Source organism: Podarcis gaigeae, assembly GCF_964106915.1.
Source record: "Podarcis gaigeae genome assembly, chromosome: 3".
NCBI classification, from domain to species: domain Eukaryota; kingdom Metazoa; phylum Chordata; class Lepidosauria; order Squamata; family Lacertidae; genus Podarcis; species Podarcis gaigeae.
Genome location: NC_139680.1, coordinates 97,630,709 through 97,652,093, shown reverse-complemented (window position 1 = coordinate 97,652,093; position 21,385 = coordinate 97,630,709). Strand labels below are relative to the sequence as shown.

The following is a 21,385-nucleotide window of genomic DNA, read 5'->3' as shown; positions in this document are numbered from 1 at the left end:
AGGAAGGCACTCCCATGTGAACCGGTGTGTGTGGGTGTGTGTGTGTGTGTGTGTGTGTGTGTGTGTTCTTTGACTCTTCCTTCCAGCTACAGCCCTGAATGCCACATCACCTCATAGGATCACAGACCTTCAGAAGGGTCTCAGAAGAAAAGCACACAAGACTACAGCAAGAAGTAAATTGGTGGGGCCAACTCAATCCATGAACAGAAATCTGCTCCAACCTTCCTTCCTTCCTTCCTTCCTTCCTTCCTTCCTTCCTTCCTTCCTTCCTTCCTTTTTTGACAAACCACTGCCAATTCATGGAAAGGTTAATTAATTTAAAGGTTTTTAATCAATCCACCTAACTGATTAGTCAAGTAAACACTGCGGCCCTGGAATTTATGACTTGGTGCAAGCTATAAACATCCTGTGGGATAAACTAAGCAAAATGGCACCAGCTTTCCCACGCAGCAGTCCGTGATTGCCTTTGTCTGAAAGAAATTAATCTTAAGGAACTAACGTCCTCCAGAGCTGCTTCTCAGCACTGCAGCAGAGTTACTAACTGCTGAGCTTTATGTACTGTGTATTATTGGAATCGCTTTCTATTTTTGTCCCTAATAATTATGAAGATGAGAGCAAATGCTCTCTCTGCATCCCTGCAGTTTAACGGCAATCAAAACCATATGCAAAGACCGCGGCTGGGATTCAAAGCACCCGTTTTGGTGCGCAGGACTTTTTTCTTTTTAAGCCCCAGCAGATTCTCCTGCTGCTATTCCTCAGAGGCAGCATTGCACTCGAGGATATCTGCAATACTGCTGTGCTTTTGAAGGGGGCACAAAATCTGGTAAATGGCACAGGGAGGTGCTACTGTGGGAAAGGGAGTTGAGCACAGAGAGTGTAGTCTGACTCACTGCACTGACCCCACCTGCACTCTACCTTTAAAGCAGTATCATATCACTTTAAACAATCATGGCCTAACCCAAAGAATCCTGGGAACTGTAGTTGGTTAAATGTGCTAAGAGTTGTTAGCAGAATCTCTGTTTCCCCCACAGAGCCAAAGTGCCCACAGTTCCCTGTGACTGATTGTTAAGCCACTCTGAAAATTGTAGCTCTGTGAGGGGAACTCTCAATGCCCTTAACAAACTTTACTTCCCAGCATTATTTTGGGGAAAGCCACGGCTCTGTAAAGTGGTATCAAAGCGCTTTAAATGGGTAGTGCAGACAGAGACTAATACTCAGAGCAAACTCATTGGAATCAGTGGATGTAAGTAACTTGTTGGGACTAATTTGATTTCTATATGCTGGGCACCATCCACAGTTCTCAGGATCCGGTCCACATCTTGGAAAGGAAGTCTGCATCACTGATGAACAGCTCTTTCAATTAAAAATAATCCAAACAATATATCTCTGAATGTTAAACTGCAGGTCAGTTTAGATTCAGCACTTTGCAGCATTATTCTTCCATGGCAGTTGTGATCATGAGGACGTGGTACCACTTCCCCACTCTGATGTGACTGAACTACAGCTCCCATCAGCCCTAGCAATTATAGCCAATGGCCAAGGATTGTGGAGGGTTCCCCAAGTCTACTAGCCCACTAGCAACACAGTCTTTCTCTGTTAAGCAATTATCCCTGTCTCCTTGGTGCAGCATCCTTTGGTACAATAGAGTTTTCCTTAATACAAGCAATTTCTTTCCCCACTTGCTTTTACTTCTACAGGTGCCCTAGTTAGTCTTCCTCAAGACAAATACATTTCAAGGGAGACAACATTAGCTTAGAATATGAGATAAGAGACAGAACAGCACAATCTATCTCCCTAAGGTACCAGGGACAATTACAATGAGAAAATACATCAAAATGGTTGGTGTGCATCATTGGTCTTAATGTATACATAGTTCCACATCCTTTGGCATATATCTTGTTTAAAGGGAACTCAAAAGGCAAAGTGGAGAGTTCAAAACAATGTCATGAGCAGAAAATATAAATTTTTCGTTGGGGTGGGGGCAGGAGTTTGTTTATAAAATCACGAACACACGTTAATGTGGAAGGCCTCTTTTTAAAAAAACTCCAAATATTTTTGATGGCAGGGATACTCCACCTTGCAGTTTCATGTTTCTTTGCCATTAGATGATATCAACCCAAATCTGAGGTTTTTCTACCACCAGGTGGCAATAAATTATGGCACCTACGAATCATATGTGAAAATACACACTGCATACTTTGATAAGGAAGTCCACCTTTTGCTCCCTTTTCTGGACCACCTCATTATCACCACCATGTGAAACCTTGCCATTTCACATGATCAATAAAGGCTATACAGACATAAAAGGAGAAAGGCAAGGGGACTTGCTAAACAATTTCACAATGATGAGATCTTACTCAGCAAGCTGGCAATGTAAAGTCATGTTCAAGTTCCAAAGCTTGAAAGGAGCCCAGTTCATGTACTTCCACTTTCTGTACTCTGGTGCCCTCCAGATATTTTGGACTACAACTCCCATGAGCCCCAGTCAGTACAATGTTGCTGGCTGGGGCTGACGGGAGTTGTAGTCCAAGACACCTGGAGGGCACCAGGCTGTGGAAACCTAAAGTGTTTCCTACGGTTGTGGGTCTTCTTGTAATAAAAGTGTTGGAACTCTTTCTCTCCCTGATTTCCACACCACCACACACACATATGGACCACAAACACACCACACATTGAAAGCACTATGAGACGGCTTTAAGCAGTCATGGCTTTCCCCCAAAGGATCCTGGGAACTGTTTGTTAAGATCTGTTACGAGCCCCCTAACAGAACTACAGTTCCCTGTATTACCTGTGAAAAGGGATTGCTGGCTAAACCCCTCTGAGAATTGCAGTTCTGTGAAGGAAATAAGGGTCTCTGAAAACTCTCAGGCACCCTTACCCCCAGAATTATTTGGGGGAAGTCATAACTCTTCAAAGCTTCATAGTGTTTTCAATGTATGGCATGAATGCAGTCAGTGTAATGTTAACATGCAGGTTCATTCATGTGAATGTGTGATTGACATGATTCTTCCCCTTCAAAAGGGGGCCTTTGCTTGTTCATTCACACGTGAAGCCCCTGTGTCAGATACTATTTGACATATGGAGGGAGAATTTGCCCAGGAATAAACACCATGTAAAAAAGTTCCAACAGCCAGGTAAGTATATGAACTGGGCTTAACATATGACTTAGTTTTCTATTAATGTCTTTTTTCTTTCTTTTTTATATATATAACAAAAGTCAGTTTGAGGGGTAAAGGATGCACTGACGAAGAAGGAGGGGGAAAATAAACATTATAAACTATACCCTTGCTGTCAAAAAGACTTCAGAGTCAGCTGCCATCTCGACATGAGGTTGCAATTCCTGTTACTATACCATTTAGAGAGAGGGGAGAACATGGTTAACGGATTGGCCCCTCAATGGAGTTCATCAAGAAAAGATTAAATGTTTCACTTAAAACATGTTGAAGTGGGTGTTTTGTTGTGTTTGCAGGGGGTATCCAGTTGACGTCTGCTTAAAAGAACCACCTCAGCTTGCTCCAAAAAGGTCTTTTTCTGATTCTGGAGACTGTGGCCTTGATATTTCGTACAACTCCTGTGGTGATTGCGAGCTTCTTCTAGAGGCTAATATCCTTAGTATCTCAGCAAGCTGTTTTTCTATGTTCGTTATTTTTGTGTTTAAAGCTTTGATGTCCTCCTTCAGCTCATGCTTCACTTCCAGCATCGTGGCCTGAAGAGTCTGTTCGGGGATGGGGTAAAACGAGTGCTTGACTTCTGCCAGGACGGGACTTCGGTCCTGAGGACTCCTCGTCTCCCCCACGTTGTCCAAGCGCAGGTCGCTTTTCGTGATGCCACTGTCGCAAGAGTCAGTCTTCTTCAGAGTGGCTTCCCCCACCACTTTCGTCCTCTCCGGCAGCGTCTCCATGGATTCTGCCTTGGATACTTTGTTCCAGTCTTCTCCCTTCGCGCAGGCATCTTTGAACTTTGCCCAACCTTTGCGCTTCGGAAAGTCTCCTGCCACCTTCGCCCCTATGTAGTCTGAGGCCGGGGCTTGAAGCTTGGCCTGGTCGGATACCCCGGATGTTGAAGCAGACTGGTAGGTGATTGGCGTTGCGGGGCTTTCCCTGACGGTGACGATGCTAGCTTTAACCACAGTGCGCGAAGGGTGGTCTCCCAGAATGTTGCCTTTCTCCACATCCAAGTCGTCTCGGCCTCTTTCTGCAGCCAACCGGGCCTCCTTCTGCTGCCTAAATCTTTGAAAAAGCCGACGGACTGGATGGTCAGGTGGCAAGACTAAAGGGGCTTCGTTCTTCCTTTTCATCCTCTCTTCTTCTTCTCGCTTGACGTCACTAATCTTCCGGAATACAATCTGCAACGGGGAAAAATATATCACACTAAGTGTTAGAGAACCAGAGTGGGAAAGGATATCCATTTTCATTATTTGAATTGATAACTCTGCATGCTCAATAGCTGATGATACAGGAGCATAGGACTCTGCCTAATACTAAGCTAGACCATTGATTCATCTTTCTTAATTTTGTCTACATTGACTGGCAGCCGATCTCCAAGGGTTCAGGCAGGGGACAGTCCCAGCCCTGCCGAGAGAGGCCAGGAATTTGAACCTGGGACCTCCTGCATGCATAGCAGATGCTCCGCTCCTGAGCTATGGACCTTTCCCATAAATATACATGAGCAGATTATCCCAGGCAGCTGACGTATGATTCAAAGAGGGATTTTTGTTGTTATTCAGATGTGCCTAGCATTCCACATGTGGACACTATCTAGCACATCCCTAAATGCAGTATTACAAAACAATATAATCACTCTACAAGACAGTAGTGCAATTGCATTGAGCTGCTTGATACCTTTCAGTTTACTCCATCTCTTACACAAACTCAAAGTCAATGCAAGGATTGTGGATAGAGGTGAGAATTAATAGACTTAAACACCAGTTTCTCTAGGCTGATCGTATGGGTGGAACCACATAAATCCCCAGAGGCCTTCAAATAGCAGCCAGGCCTCTCTTTGAACACAACCCTCGCTTAGAAGGTTTGTGCGTTTCTTAGATAAGAGCAGTCAGGGGGAGTGGCTGGCTCTCAGCCAGCTTTCCACGCTCTAGTACTTCACGAAAAGGCTTGCGCTGAGCAAGAAAAGTGGTGGTGGCGGGGTGTGTGTGTGTGTGTCCGTTCCATTCATTCCTAATGTCACAAGGAAACCCACCCTGTGCACTCAGATTTCCATTTCAATGGGAACATCAGTTCTAGATCAGGGGTTGGGAACTTCAGACTCAGGGCCAAATGACAGGCCTCTCTGCCTGGCTCCTGGGGCTCACTCAGGCATGCACATCCCTCACCTGCTCTGCACCTTCCCTGAGTGTTTTTGCATGGGAGCCATGAGTCTGTGAACTCTACCAATGCCTCTTGTTTGCCTGGATGGAGGATGGAAGAGTGTGTGTAGAAACCAAAGTTAAATTCACATTTGCTGCTGCATCTGGCTCTATGAACAGCCCTACCTGTGACAGCAGTGATGACAAAAATCAGGGACTGAATATTGCAGCAAGACCTTTACAGATGTTGCCCTTGACCAGGTGTGACTCCTTCATTAGTCCAGGCCACACTGTTCAGGTCCAGTTTATTTGCTACTAATGTAGATAGCGACCATAAAAAAACAAATCCATTATGGCGGGGCTCTCTATTCCCTATCTGAGCAGTGACATCATCAGCAGGTGCGGATGGCGTGAGTCATCAGCAGGTGCCGATGGTGAGTCATCTGAGTTGCACCACTGCTGTACACACACACACACACAGAGAGAGAGAGACACACACCCTGCTTCACAGGGACAATTGGCCCTGGTATGAACAATCATCACATGATCTGGGCAAGGCCCACCAGGGAAACAGCCTTCATATGGCTCACATATGGCTCACAACTTCATGTCCCTCAGGCCACAGATTATATTACACAGCTGCAGTTCTGTCACCCTTGCTTTACTCATCACTGCAGACTTGCTCCCCTTCTCACCTGTTCCCTTTCCTTCTGCTACTAAACCCCCTTAATTTGTAGCACGGCTTTCCCTTACCTTCCTCCTGAAACCTCATCACCCTTTCTGAGCTCAAGGAGTTGGTTAACCAAGGTTTCTGCACTGAGTTAAAAAGGCTATTGAGATCCGTTGTTGTTGAAGCAAAGCCTCTTTGAAAGGGCTACCTTTGGCAGCCACCTGGGGCATAAGACCACCAGGAGAGCCTTTTTGGATCAGGTCAATGGCTCATCTAGCCGAGCATCCTGTTCTTGCAGTGGCCAACCAGATACCCATGGAAAGCTAGCAAAAGCGTTCTTCCCAACTGCAATACTCAGCAACTTGTATCCAGAGTGCCTCTGAGAGTGGGGGCAGAACCCAGTCATCATGGCTAGTAAGGTAAGGTAAAGGACCCCAGTCGAAGGTGACTATGGGGTTGCGGTGCTCATCTCACTTTCAGGCCAAGGGAGCTGACGTTTGTCCACAGACAGCTTTCCAGGTCATGTGGCCAGCATGGCTAAACCACTTCTGGTGCAATGGAACACCGTGACGGAAACCAGAACACACGGAAACACTGTTTACCTTCCCGCCACAGCTGTACCTATTTATCTATTTGCACTGGCGTGCTTTCAAACTGCTAGGTTGGCAAGAAGCAACAGGAGCTCACCCCATCGCGGGGATTCGAACAGCCGACCTTCCAGTCAGCAAGCCCAAGAGGCTCAGTGGTTTAGATCACAGTCCCACCTGCATCCTGATTAATGGCTAGTAGCCATTGATAGCTTTATCCTCCATGATCCCCCCCATCCTCCTTTAAATACATCCAAGTCAACAAGTGATAATGCAGCCACTTATCAGGCACATAATTGAACTATGCCCCTCAGGAGTTATGAGGCGAGTTATGATTACTAGTTCCTCATAATTTTAGCTAACAAAACATTAGTACCAGTAAGAAATAACTTTTGTGTTATAGATGTTAATTAAAAACAACAACAAGCAGCTAAACAAATAAATAAACACATGTCAAAGAGGTATATTTATATTAAGAGAGTTATAACAGGCACACAAAATAATGAGACGTTATGTTTCCCTGATGATGCTAGTCCTACTTGGTATTCTCCTCAATGCTGGGCAAACACACAAACAAATAGCTTTGCTAATTTCTGCCGTTTAGAGAGGTAGGTGAACTTGGCAGTTAGAGCTGCCAAATGGGAAATGAGAGTTTTTCATCTTTGCAAACACTTCGTGCACATCTCAACGCAAAAGCCATGCATAAAGTAGCAATGGCATAAGAAGATCCAGCGCCAGTTCTGCTGGAAGCTGCAGGGTGACTTTGTACGTGCGGTCGGGATCTGATGGTTTCCCTCTCCATCACGGTACAGAAAGGATAAAGATTCACATCACTCTAATTTAGAGCATTTTCTAGGTGAGGATGGGGGAGAAGTGTATGCTTCCTAAGCCAGTAAGTGAACTGAATTTTGTGACACAGTTTTCCAGTCAAAATGGTGCACAAAAATGCACCTATTAGTGGAAATAATGTACAAAATGGCATTCTATGATGGAAAATGACTCACAAAATGCATACAGTAGGCAAATTGCATGCAAAATTACAAATGGATGAGAAATGCATAGTTTTGTGTGTGCAGGCTTTTAAAAGACAACTTCACACCTGGATGTGGGCGAGCTGAACTCAGCTTTGGTAAAATGAGACATGTAACAGATTCATCCCTCTCTAATCCAGATGGAATAGCTCATTCTGCTTAAGAAAGGGCCATAGCTCAGTGGCAGGGCATCTGCCTTGCAAGTAGAAGGTCCAGGGTTCAATCCCTGGCCTCTCCAGGTAGGACTGGGAGAGGCTCTTGCCCCAAATCCTGGAGAACCTCTGCTAGTCAATGTAGACAGTACTGAGCTGGGTGGACCAATGTTCTGACTCAGTAAAAGGCAGCTTCCTATATTCCTACTGACAGAAAGGATTGAGATCCAACTAAGTCTCCCACTGGAAGAAGGAGTTGGTGGTCCAGTTTTGCCCATTCCCTCTCCTGCTTCCTACACTGACTGTTACATTTTCCCAGAGGGTGCCCCAACATGGCAGAGCAGTATTCAAGGGCACAGGAAATTGTGAAAATTGCCTCAACCACTCCCTCCAGCAGAGGTAGCCCAGTGACTCTAATCCAGCCTTTTACAATAACATATTCAGCCCCAAATGACTTAGGACCTCTATACTTGAAGGAGAGCCCCTCTCTCTATGTTCCTGCCCATGAGTTGAGATCTTCTGAGGAAGTTCTCCTTACTGTACCATCACTGGGAACTGTATGCTTGGCAGTGCCACATGGATAGACATTTTCTATGGTGGGACACATAGAAGGCAAATTCATCACTGAAATTCAGATGCCTTTGTTCTCCAGGCCTTTGTTATTTGATACTGCAGATATGTTGTTTTTAATTGCATTTTCTTTGGAATATGTTTTTTAAATGAAGACTTCATCATTTTATTGATTTTCTTTGTGGTCTGCCCAGAGATCCTAGGATAAGGTGGTCTAAACATAGCCTACCTAAATAAACAAATAAACCTCCATTTAATAATTACCCTATTTATAGCCTTGTTTCTGAACTTGGGAAGTCCTTGTGTGGGCAATGTAGCTTCCTAGATCCAGCGACGCATTATCTCAACTCGCCTTTCCAAATCGGTTATGCTGTTGTGTCCCAATGATGATTTATATTCACTTATGTGAACACCATTGGGGTGACCATTGCCTTACAGAATAACAAGCAAAATGTCAAGCGGTTGCCCTGATGTGCCTACAATTGAAAATTCAGCACAAGGGAATGTGAGAAAAAATGGTAATGGGAAGAACAGGCATGCTTTTCAGAGGTCTGGAGGACTAAGAGGTTAAGTCACGGAGAAAAGGTAGCTTGGAAGGAAGAGAGATAAACAGAATTGCATTGCATGTAAGGGTAGAATTGTTTCACAGTTTATCTTGTTGGTGTGTTTGGGAGTTTGATATTGTTTTATTGCATGGTTGGTTATTTTATAAAGCCCCATATAGCACCAACCCCTGATAGGGATGAAGAGTGAATTGCAAATGCTTTTACCAACAACACAAATCATGGGAGTGGAAGACTGTTAAATGGCTGAGGGTGGTGGAAGTTTTAGAAACCAAACGTGCTTCCAGAAGAGTGTTTATCATGGGACTGATGCTGCTGTTGTATGCCACTATTTCCAGCATCCACACATTCCATATCTCTACCCTTCCCAATTTAATCCAGATGTACATTTACTGTGGGAAATTTCTGGATTATGGGTTTTCTCTCTCCCCCCACCCCGCTCCTAATGTTTGTATCTTCAAAAGAAGTGATTTAAGTGTTTCCTATGAAAGAGAATTGGAAATGACTGTCCTTCCGACCCCACCCCAAATATTGCGAAGAGGGCACATGGAAGGAAAAAAAGTAAAAACTGAGCAAATGAGATAATTTCAGTTCAGCTCTTTCATATATATATATTTTTAACACACATTGCACTGGGGTGCGTGGTGCAAAATGAATGTGTATTCAGCTTTCTTGTGCAGAGGTGGCAGTAGCTAAGAAATCAGAAACACTGTGAGCCACCAAGTATGCATATTAAAGCTGGCATCACAATTCTGCCTCAGCTGAAGTTCAGAGAGAATTTGGAGGCTCCTGCTCAGGTGAAATATCAGAGTCATTGAAAGGGAAGCCAAGAGAGACTTATAAGCCTAATGAAATATCTCAGTGGGATTTCTCATGTCTCTAGTATTGATAATGAGCTAAAGGACAGCATGGCTGCCTTACTGGGTCATAGAATCACAGAATTGTAGAGTTAGAAGGGACTCTGGGAATCATCTCATCCCACCCCCTGCAATGCAGGAATGGGCAGCTGCCCCATATGGGGATCAAACCTGCAACCTTGGCATTTTCAGCACCACACTCCAATCAACTGAGCCATCCAGGCCCCCAGGGTCAGACTCACCACTGCTTCCAAATCTGGTCGGTCTTTGGCACCCAGACCTGGGTATCTGGCAAGGTCTTTCACCTGACCTCCTACTTTCCTTTCACCCAAAGATGCCAGGGACTGAACTTTGATCCTTCTGCATGCAAAGTGTGAGATTCTGAGCTATGTTCAAAACTTCTGTTTTTGAAATGTATGGCATGGACGTAACCGTAAATAAGAACACAATAAGAGCTTGCTGGATCAGGCCAGTGGCCCACCTAGTCCTGCATCCTGTTCTTGCAGTGGCCACCCAGATGCCTGGGGGAAATCCACAAGCCAGATCTGAGCACAAGAGAACTCTTCCTCTCTCTCCTTTCCCATCATTTCTGCCTCCAGTTGGTGAAATTCTCCTTTAAAGCCACCCTTAGTCCTGTCAATTAATTTCAGTTTGTATACTGTGTGGTACTAGCACTGAATAAAAGCCTATCTTTCCCCCTCGCCACACCATTTTTCGTTTAATATCTCTATTTCATGTCCCACTATGGTGTAAGCCACACCTCCGAAAGCCTGATTCCAATTTGACAGTAAACAGTGGGTTTTCCCAGAGAAAGTAGCAGGACAAAAGGAAAACCTCTTAGAGCCCATGACTTGAAATCACGAGACAAACAAAAGCGCAGATGAACCCTCGTTTATCTTTCTTCTAAACCAAAATACCTCAAGTGCTTTAGTCTCCCTATTAGAAAAGGAATTGTTGGTTAATCCTGCCATAACTGCCCATTTCTGGGAATTTCTCAGACCCCTTTTATATGCCGATAAATAAGATACTCAGTCTATTTCATATAGCAGCTCATGATAATGAACAGAATGTCTGCTGCATTCAAAAAGCTCCCCTTTCCATCATTTGATGTTAGCGTTACCAGAAGGAAGAGTTTATAACATACCCCAAAGTCCATTAGTCTCACTGTCACAGGCCTCTATTCAAGAAGCTCATCTGCATTTTTATTACTCTGTTTTAAATCCAGACATTAGAAAGCAAGATGGCCGAAGTAAGCAGCTACAAAACCTAGCAAAGGGCAAGAGAACCATACTTAGCATGTGGTAAGAATCCTGTGCCCACAGAAAGACAGCATTGCAAGCTGCTTCCTGCATGAATGTGCCTTCACCCCCACTCACTTGAGTACCAGGGCCAATGTTACCAAGAAATGCCTTGTTTTGAAAATTGTGTAGCAGTCCTTCATTAGTACAAGCTAGCTCCACAGATTACTTAGTTCTGCATTGTGTGAAACATTTCAGGGGAGTTGCCATCTTTGTTGTGTTTGCTGCCAAAGGTTAACTTTCCAATCCTATGTTATACACGTCTACTCAGAGGTAAATAATAATAATAATAATAATAATAATAATAATTTTTATTTATAACCCGCCCTCCCCAGCCAAGGCCGGGCTCAGAGCGGCTAACAAGCAATAATAAAAACAAGTTGAATGATTACAACTTAAAAACAAAATTAAAATACAACATTAAAATATTGAAACATTAAAATATTAAAATGTAGCCTCATCATAGGAGGAGAAGGAAAAGAAAAAAGAAAGAGAGGGAGGGAATCAAATCAAATGGTAAGTCCATTTAGGTTCAGTGGGGCCCAATTCCTAAACACACTTAGCATGAAATACCTTTGCAGCTCAATGGATCAGTGTGTTCACCCAAAGGTTGGTGGTTTGAGCCCACCCAGGGATAGAGGTGGGCAGGAGTCCCGCATTGCAGGGGGTTGGACTAGATGACCCTTGAGGTCCCTTCCATCTCTACAATTCTATAATTCTATGTCTGAAGGTTACCCATTGAGCTACATGGTTGGAGTGGGAGTCTAAACCCACTCTAAGTATGTGTCTCTAGTCTTTATCCACTACCATTAACTTATTATGCAGACTTTTTTTGAGAACAAATAATCACTATTAACTCGCCTGTGACCCTTGGAATGGGAAAAAACCTGATCTAGGTGGATCAGTGGACATGATCCTGCATGCATATCAGCTTCCTGATTTTCGACATGACTCATCTAATATGCTGAAACTCAACTGCAGTATTTGTATATAATGTTTCAGTTAGCAAAAACTCCTTATGCTGTTTCTCTCTGAGGTGCCAATTAACTGCTCATGATGAAGGCAAGGAAATTTAATACCAAAAAAATTGTTTATTCATCAGCGGTAGTTATGTAAAATATTACTTTGTGTCAAGCAAAAACTCTAATGAATTGATGAGCAGCACTATCTTGGGCAACAAACGTTGCTAAAGACAGGAAGCCAAGCTCCACAGGAGTGAATGCAATGTCTCCTGATACATTTTGAATTGGGGAGGACATAAACAAGATGAAACATGCTAGCTAATAAAGACAATAGGACATGAAAGTCATAGGCAGGGGAGCTAAGAAGTGAATATGCATTAGTTATCCTAAATCACGGACTACTGGCAATTCAGTGTCTGTGGAAAAACAGTGCCATAGTTCCTCTAAAAAAGAAAATTAAAAGGTCCAGTATAAAACTCCCCCTGCAATGTAGGAATCTCAGCTAAAGTATCCATGACAGATGGCCATCCAACCTCTGCTTAAAAACCTCCCGAGGGAGAAGATTTCACTGTCAGGACAATCAGTATTTCTCAGCCTGGCTGAGTGATAGGAGGATAAAACAGCAGAGAACCATGTTGCATGGGATCAATTCCAATCTATTACCTCTGAGGATGTGGACAGGCTGAAACCAACCACCTGTTCCCTTGATCCTTGCCAATCCTGGCTTATAAAAGGTAACAGGGAAGGGCTGGGTGATGGGCTTTGCAGGATGGTGAATGCTTCTCTCTGTGAGGGAGACTTCCCAGACCTGCTGAAAGAGGCGGTTATCAAACCTCTTCTTAAAAAACCATCTTTAGATGCGGCCAATATGGCCAACTATTGCCCAGTCTCAAATCTTCCATTCTTGGGCAAGGTGATAGAGCGAGCGGTTGCTGAACAACTCCAGTCACGCCTGGAAGAAGTGGACCATTTGGATCCCTTCCAGTCAGGATTCAGGCCTCGTCATGGGACTGAAACAGCCTTGGGTGCACTGGTTGATGATCTCCGGTGGGCTAGGGATGAAGGTGAGAGCTGTTTCCTAGTTCTGCTGGATTGTCACTATCGACCATAACATCCTTCTGGACCGTCTAGAGGGGCTGGGAGCTGGGGGCACTGTTATACAGTGGTTCTGCTCCTTCCTCCTGGGCCGTGTTCAGAAAGTGGTGGTGGGGGATGAGTGTTCAGACCCCTGGGCTCTCAGGGTTCTGTCCTCTCCCCCATGCTTTTCAACATCTACATGCAGCCGCTGGGAGAGATCATCAGGGGGTTTGGGCTGGGTGTTCATCAGTATGCGGATGATACCCAGCTCTACCTCTCTTTCAAATCAGAACCAGTGAAGGCGGTGAAGGTCCTGTGTGAGTGTCTGCAGGCGGTTGGAGGATGGATGGCGGCCAACAGATTGAGGTTGAATCCTGACAAGACAGAAGTACTGTTTTGGGGGGAACAGGAGGCAGGAAGGTGTGGAGTACTCCCTGGTCCTGAATGGGGTAACTGTGCCCCTGAAGGACCAGGTGTGCAGCCTGGGAGTCATTTTGGACACACAGCTGTCCATGGAGGCGCAGGTCAATTCTGTGTCCAGGGCAGCTGTTTACCAGCTCCATCTGGTATGCAGGCTGAGAGCCTATCTGCCTGCAGACTGTCTTGCCAGACTGGTGCATGCTCTAGTTATCTCTCGCTTGGACTATTGCAATGCGCTCTGTGTTGGGCTACCTTTGAAAGTGACCTGGAAACTACAACTAATCCATAATGCGGCAGCTAGACTGGTGACTGGGAGCGGCCACCAAGACTACATAACACCGGTCTTGAAAAACCTACATTGGCTCCCAGTACGTTTCCAAGCACAATTCAAAGTGTTGGTGCTGACCTTTAAAGCCCTAAACGGCCTTGGTCCAGTATACCTGAAGGAGCGTCTCCACCCCCATCATTCTGCCCGGGCACTGAGGTCCAGTGCTGAGGGCCTTCTGGCGGTTCCCTCGCTGCAAGAAACCAAGTTACAGGAACCAGGCAGTGGGCCTTCTCAGTAGTGGCACCCGGCCTGTGGAACGCCCTCCCACCAGATGTCAAAGAGAAAAACACCTACCAGACTTTTAGAAGACATCTGAAGGCAGCCCTGTTTAGGGAAGTTTTTAATGTTTAACAGAAAATTGTATTTTAATATTTTGTTGGAAGCCACCCAGAGTGGGCGGGGTATAAATAATAAATTATTATTATTATTATATGTACAGTGGTACCTTGGCTCTCAAACTTAATCTGTTCCGGAAGTCCGTTTCAAAACCAAAGTGTTCCAATACCAAGGTGTGCTTTCCCATAGTAAGTAATACAAAATGGATTAATCTGTCCCAGACTTTTAAAAACAACCCCTATAACAGCAATTTAACATGAATTTTACTATCTAATGAGACCATTGATCCATAAAATGAAGCAATAAACAATGTACTGCAGTAACACAATCAATCAATCAATCGGTAGCTGAACTGGGTTCCACACAGCCACACACAAAAAAGAGCCGCAAAAATGAAAACGCAAAATAAATAGCAAAAACAGACAGACCTCAGCATAACACTCAAAACAGAAGCGTGGCACTCAAATCAGAAACACAACACTCAAAACGAAGCGCGTTCGGCTTCCAAAAAAAGTTCACAAACCAGAATACCTACTTCCGGGTTTGCAGTGTTTGGGTTCCAAGGTGTTTAAGTACCAAGGCGTTTGAGAGCCAAGTTACCACTGTATTCTGTCTTGAGTTTCCTGGAGGACCGGTGGGATATCAGAGGAATAAAACAAGGAAACATAAAATAGTTGTTTCAAAATGGCTTGGGAAATAGATCTGGCCAGGAAGAAGAAATATGCCTGTGTGGCACCTTAAAGACAAGCACATTTTATTATGAGATCGGTTTGTGTGTGTGTGTGTGTGTGGACTAGAGTCCACTTCATCAGATGCATGAAATGCTCACCTCAGCAGACAGGTATTCAAAGAAAAGATCTGCTTGGCAGCATGTAATGTACAGTTTTGTCCTAATGGACCAATTAGGGTATAAATAGTAAAGTGCAAAAGAAGGTTAGGAATTAAATGTAAGAACTCCTGTAGCACAAGCATTCAGAAACTGATTTCCAAACTTTTATGAGAGAAAAAGCACAGTCCCCCAGGTATAATCATGTGGATTTGGGTCTGCCATTTCTCCGATACAAGTTTTTCTACTTTCATACACTGAATACTGCAACCGTCACATGTTTGAATGAGAAACTAGAGCTCACTTTTTTCCTCCTACAGGAGTTCAGATTATTATAGCGGTCCTCAGAGCCCAGCTTGTTAACAACAACCTTATACAATGTTCAGAGCTGAGCCTGTCAACAACAGCCTAATACAGGTGGGGGGTTTTTAGTCCAGTTCATTAACTGCTACATCTATGCCAGCCTGATATAATCTTACATGGATACATCAGTTGTAAAAGATTGTCATATATGGGGGGGTATTTTTTTAACTATGTTTTTAATAACTGGCCTGTGTCTGCATGTGCACATGAACACACAAGAGCCATTAAAAAAAATTAAGTGATTTACTGTGAAAATATTATTCAGAGAGAGGATTATTTTTAAAGCATTCAAACAGCATTTCAGAGAAGTTTGCTCTGGATCCTAGAAGAATGAATGCAGCTAATCATTAAAACTATATGTTTATTCCAGTAGTGATGTATAGAAGGGAGAGCTGGACCATAAAGAAGGCTGATCGCTGAAGAATTGATGCTTTTGAATTCTGGTGCGGGAGGAGACACTGGCGAGTCCCATGGACTGCAAGAAGATCAAACCTCTCCATTCTTAAGGAAATCAGCCCTGAGTGCTCACTAGAAGGACAGATCGTGAAGCTGAGGCTCCAATATTTTGGCCACCTCATGAGAAGAGAAGACCCTGATGTTGGGAAAGATGGAGGGCACAAGGAGAAGGGGACGACAGAGGACGAGATGGTTGGACAGTATTCTAGAAGCTACCAGCATGAGTTTGACCAAACTGCGGGAGGCAGTGGAAGACAGGAGTGCCTGGCGTGCTCTGGTCCATGGGGTCATGAAGAGTTGGATACGACTAAACGACTAAACAACAACAATATGTTTATTCCAGTGACCCACAACACATTATTGCTTCCTCTTTCTTCAGCTACTCTTATATTATGCTGTGGTAATCAGAGCAGCAGGAAAAGACAGAAACGGAAAACTTTTTGATTTAAACATTTAATTATTGGTTTTGTTCGTCACCAAAAAATAAACACGCATCTGAATGAGAGTGTCACACTTTGGTCACAAATCACTTTATATATCTTTATATATTTGTTTATCGTGAATATCTCTGCTCAATGTTTTTATGGTGTTTTTTTGTATAACACACTCATGCACGTGGATCTGTGCTTCCTCACAGTTTTCTTTACCAGCCAGAAATGTCTGAACCTTTATCACTCGCATTTTATTACCAGCTTCTTCTTTCTTGGCTGCAGGTCCCAATTGTGAACATTCATTGCACTTTACAGCCTTAAAATTAAAATGTTTTGGGGAGGGGAAGCGCAAGGACTCAGGAGGTTCGGGTTTCATTAGCTCCTCCCTGTCACAAAACATTTATTCCTCCGCGGGGGTATCACTTAGCTCCCATCCACTCTCTGACACAATTTCCTGGCAGTAGTTCCACATTGTAGTCAAAGACCGAAGCCATTATAAGGTCGCAAATAGCTACACCATATGTATTATTTATGCCTTTCACTTTAAAGTATGTATTATGCACCGCTTCCAACCCGGCCTCCCCCTCAGGCTGCAAGCGCATAATGGACTGTGGGAAGGCAGCCTGGAGCAAGAGCTATTTAACACCTCAGAACTCTTGAGCTCCAAGGAGGAAAAAGAGGTGGGTGTGTCGTTGAGCAATTTACCTGGTGCACTTAAGACTGGTCTAGCTGAGAAAACTACATTCATCTAATTTCTAAGCTCATTTACTCATTCCTTTGTGGGCAAATCCTTCTCTCTCCACCCCCAACCCCCCTTGCTCCAGTACCTTTCTGCAGCTTAAGCCTATAAAAAAGGTAAAGGACCCCTGGGCGGTTAAGTCCAGTCAAAGGCAACTATGGGGTTGCGGTGCTCATCTTGCTTTTCAGGCCGAGAGAGCCGGCATTTGTCCACAGACAGCTTTCCGGGTCATGTGGCCAGCATGGCTAAATTGCTTGTGGTGCAATGGAACATTGTGATGGAAGCCAGAGCACACGGAAATGCCATTTACCTTCCCACTACAGTGGTACCTCGGGTTACAGACGCTTCAGGTTACAGACTCCGCTAACCCAGAAATAGTACCTTGGGTTAAGAACATTGCTTCAGGATGAGAACAGAAATCACGAGCTGGCGGTGCGGCAGCAGCGGGAGGCCCCATCGGCTAAAGTGGTACCTCAGGTTAAGAACAGTTTCAGGTTAAGAACGGACCTCCGGAACGAATTAAGTTCTTAACCCAAGGCACCACTGTACAGCAGTACCTATTTATCTACTTGCACTGGCGTGCTTTCAAACTGCTAGATGGGCAGGAGCTGGGACAGAGCAATGGGAGCTCACCCCGTCGCGGGGATTTGAACCACCAACCTCCAGATTGGCAAACCCAAGAGGCTCAATGGTTTAGACCACAGCACCACCTGTGTCCTATTTGTTTTCCTATGGCTGAGCACACATTTGGAGAAGCAATGGCTGGCTAAAGTGGGATGCGCCTGCATTAAATGTGTAGTGCAGATGGGGTCTTCGTTTCTTAGCTGTGCGCACACCATACATTTAAAGCACATCACTTCATCTCCCCTTTCCCCCTGCCCCAAATAATCATGGAACATGTAGGTTGTTAAGGGTGCTGGGATTTGTAGCTCTGTGAGGGGAGAGGTATCTGGGAAATGTAGTTATTTTGAATTTCAGATTTTCCCTGAGAAATCCCCCACAAAGACTCAGAAAAATCCAGCCCATTCTTAATTGAGATGCACAGGTTTTTTTCTTGTCTCCAGAAGAATGGCACATGTTTCACAAGCAACTTGCATTTTTATACTTTATTATTGATGTCTCACATTCCTGCTAGAAAACACAGGCAAGTTTAAAGAGGGCTCCCAGTGGTCTTTTATTCGGTCACTAATCCTTAGTTTTGCACTCACTGAAGGATTAGTATTCCCAGACCTTTTGTGAGATGGTCAAGTCAGTTTAGGATTTCCCAAAACATTTTAGGACTTACCCGTATTTTTTGCACCATAACACTCACTTTTTTCCTCCTAGAAAGTAAGGGGAAATGTCTGTGCGTGTTATGGAGCGAATGCCTACGGATGGCGGGGGGATCTGCTGCAGTCGTGAGCAGAGGATCCATGGTTCCTCTTCCCTCCTCTGTGGCTCGCTTTGAAACAGCAAAGCAGGAGAAGAGCTGCTGAGTGGGGAGGAGAGAGGGACAGAGAGCCTGCTTGCTTTAAAGGAGCAAAGCAGGAGGAGAGGAGCCTTCTCCGCTTATACCCCTCTTCTGCATTATTAGCAGCATCCTTCTCTACACACCCCACGCGTGCTCCTTGTCCCTTGAGCGCTTTTCCTTCCCTCCCCACCTAAAACGTGGTTACAAAGCACGGATTCACATGGATCCTCAGGATTTTTGCATTGGGCTGCCCCAAACTCACCGTCAGATCACATGTCTGTGGCCACAGCATGAACCACAAAAATCATACATCCACTGTTTCGTTATAATATATTATTTTCTTGTTTTCCTCCTCTAAAAACTATGTGCGTGTTATGGTCGGGTGCGTGTTATAGAGCAAAAAATACGGTACCCAAAATGGCCCTCCAATGTCATTACCCTGTTTCCAGGAAGCAAATTGTGGTGTGTGTGTGTGTGTGTGTGTGCACGTGCGTGTGTGCGTGCTTGTGCGTGTGTCTTTCACTAACTTTCAGGTAAAATCTGGCTGAATTTACTGGCACTAATGATCCATGGGGTCACAAAGAGTCGGACACGACTAAACGACTAAACAACAACAAAATGATCCTTGCAGTCCTGGGAGCTGGCAGCTGCCATGAAACTCCTTGGGTGACCCTGCGCCAGTCACTGCCTCTCAGCCTAACCTACCTCACAGGGTTGTTGTGAGGATAAAATGTGGAAGAAGAGAACCACGTATGCCACATGGCTAATTCATAATAAATGAACAATTAAGTTTTAACTACCAGTCCCTAGGGTGAAATCAAGAAGAAATGTCCTTATCGGACTGGCTTCATAATGAAATGAATAATGTTCCCTCTCATTGCTCTGAAAACAGCTAAGACAGAGGGAAATGCTTCCTTTCCACACTCAAGGAAATTGCTGGGTAAAATAAAAATGGTAGAAACAACAAAATCCATTTTTGAACTGAAGTCTAAAGAGAATTTTTGGCTTATCCATGAATAATGCAGTGTTCCATGCATAAGAGCTGCAAATTGATAATTTCCTTTCTATGTTACTGCATTAGGAAGTAATGCTAGAGCCACATAATGAATAAAGGCAGAAGTAAGACCAAACTCGATTCAGAAACTTCCCCTGGTTCTAACCTAGCCCTTTCCAAGAGACCTACATTCAGATGTGCACAGAATTTTGTAATACTGAGGAATATTCTAGCCTTTAAGATGCAGTCTTAAGTTGCACAACCCGGGTACAGGTTTGCCACGACTGTGAGAACAACGCTGCCTAAATTCTAGCAAATATGCCTGAAGTACAGTATATCTTTATCTTTCTATGAATAATTCTGTGTTTCACATAGTCCAGAAGTTTTCCAGTGTTGCCTTCTTATGAGATGAAATCATACCCATGTTTGTTACGAGTCAGCAGTCTTGCTTAGATATACTTCCATTAGGTTCTGATTTCTTACTTTTGCAGTCGGAGTAAGACCACACACACACACACACACACACACACACTGCTTCTTTCTCCAGATGTTTGTAGAATCACTTTTGATTGATATTACATGTTGTTTTGTTACTTATAATTCAAACTCCTGTGGTGCTGTGAAAAACATGTTCGGCAGGCTCCCAATTTCCATTTTGGTGTATGAAGGTAATCCGTGAGCGACGTCATAAAATTACCTTTAATTCAAGTGATATTCAGCCTATTCATTAGAGAGTTAACAGAGAATTCACTGTGGGAATTCATGGAGACAGTCACTTTTCCAATCTCAGCATGCATATCAGTTACTTTTGCGTTTAGACTGCCTCAGACCATCCTGGTACTTGTACAATATTCACATAGTTCAAGGAACAAGCCTGTTGTTTGAGGGCCATGCTTCTGTTGGTTGTATTGAGTATCATTCAGTTGTTATCATTATGACCTGACTGATCCTTTGTGTGTTTACTGAGAGGTAAGTCCCACACGGGTGGTGCTGTGGGTTAAACCACAGAGCCTAGGACTTGCCGATCAGAAGGTCGACAGTTTGAATCCCCACGATGGGGTGAGCTCCCACTGCTCGGTCCCTGCTCCTGCCAACCTAGCAGTTCGAAAGCACGTCAAAGTAGGAAGGTAAACAGCATTTCTGTATGCTGCTCTAGTTCGCCAGAAGTGGCTTAGTCATGCTGGCCACATGACCCAGAAGCTGTACGCCGGCTCCCTCAGCCAATAAAGCAAGATGAGTGCTGCAACCCCAGAGTCGGCCACAACTGGACCTAATGGTCAGGGGTCCCTTTACCTTTACCTTTACCTTTAATAAGTCCCACTATATTCAACAGAGTTTGTTCCCTGAATTGCAGCTGAAGGGTTGCATCCAACTAAGTCCTATTCAGAAGAGACCCACTGAAATTATTGAACCGAGATAAACCACGATGTCCCTGAATACTATTTGCTGGATATCACAGGTAGGCAGAGTGCTGTTGTGACCATGTCTAGCTTGCAGGCTTCCCACAGCCATCTGGCTAGCTACTGTGAGAACAGGATGCTGGCCATTGTTCTGATCCAGCAGGTTCTTATGTCCACTCATTGAAATGGGTGACTCTGAGTAGGGCTAACATTAGATGCTAAATCTCTCATACTGGATCTTGGAATCAATGGATGCACAAGTTTAACTATGTGAAAGCATCAGTACATTAGCATTAACTGCTTATTTCTGGCTTTCAACATTCCCATTATTCCACTAACTTTAGGAATACCTTCATGTTATACCTTTGCAATAACTCTCCATTAGTATTATATAGGCTCCGAGACCCCTTCAGCCTCAGCCTGCTAGTTTAACTTCCTGCTAAGGGCACATTTGAATCATTTTATGATTTTATGTTCCATTTTTATGTCTCCTCCAATCTTCATTTTACATTCTATTTATGATTAATGAAAGTGTTAGCCCGAGTGCAATAACAAGGCAGTCCAAACCTTTTA

General features: G+C 44.2%; 1 protein-coding gene across 5 annotated transcripts in view; it reads right to left on the bottom strand.

The window, feature by feature from the left end:
• KCNH1 (potassium voltage-gated channel subfamily H member 1) overlaps positions 1-21,385 on the bottom strand; it is a 218,021-nt gene that overhangs the window by 4,504 nt on the left and 192,132 nt on the right. For 4 of the 5 annotated variants that reach the window (XM_083733198.1, XM_083733194.1, XM_083733196.1 and 1 more), the window contains exon 11: positions 3,284-4,345. In XM_083733198.1, coding sequence (XP_083589324.1) covers positions 3,506-4,345 — 840 coding nt within the window. In that variant the 3' untranslated portion in view covers positions 3,284-3,505. Of the gene's footprint in view, positions 1-1,550; positions 4,346-21,385 lie in introns of those variants that run through there. The other variant, XM_083733195.1, reaches the window with a different exon arrangement.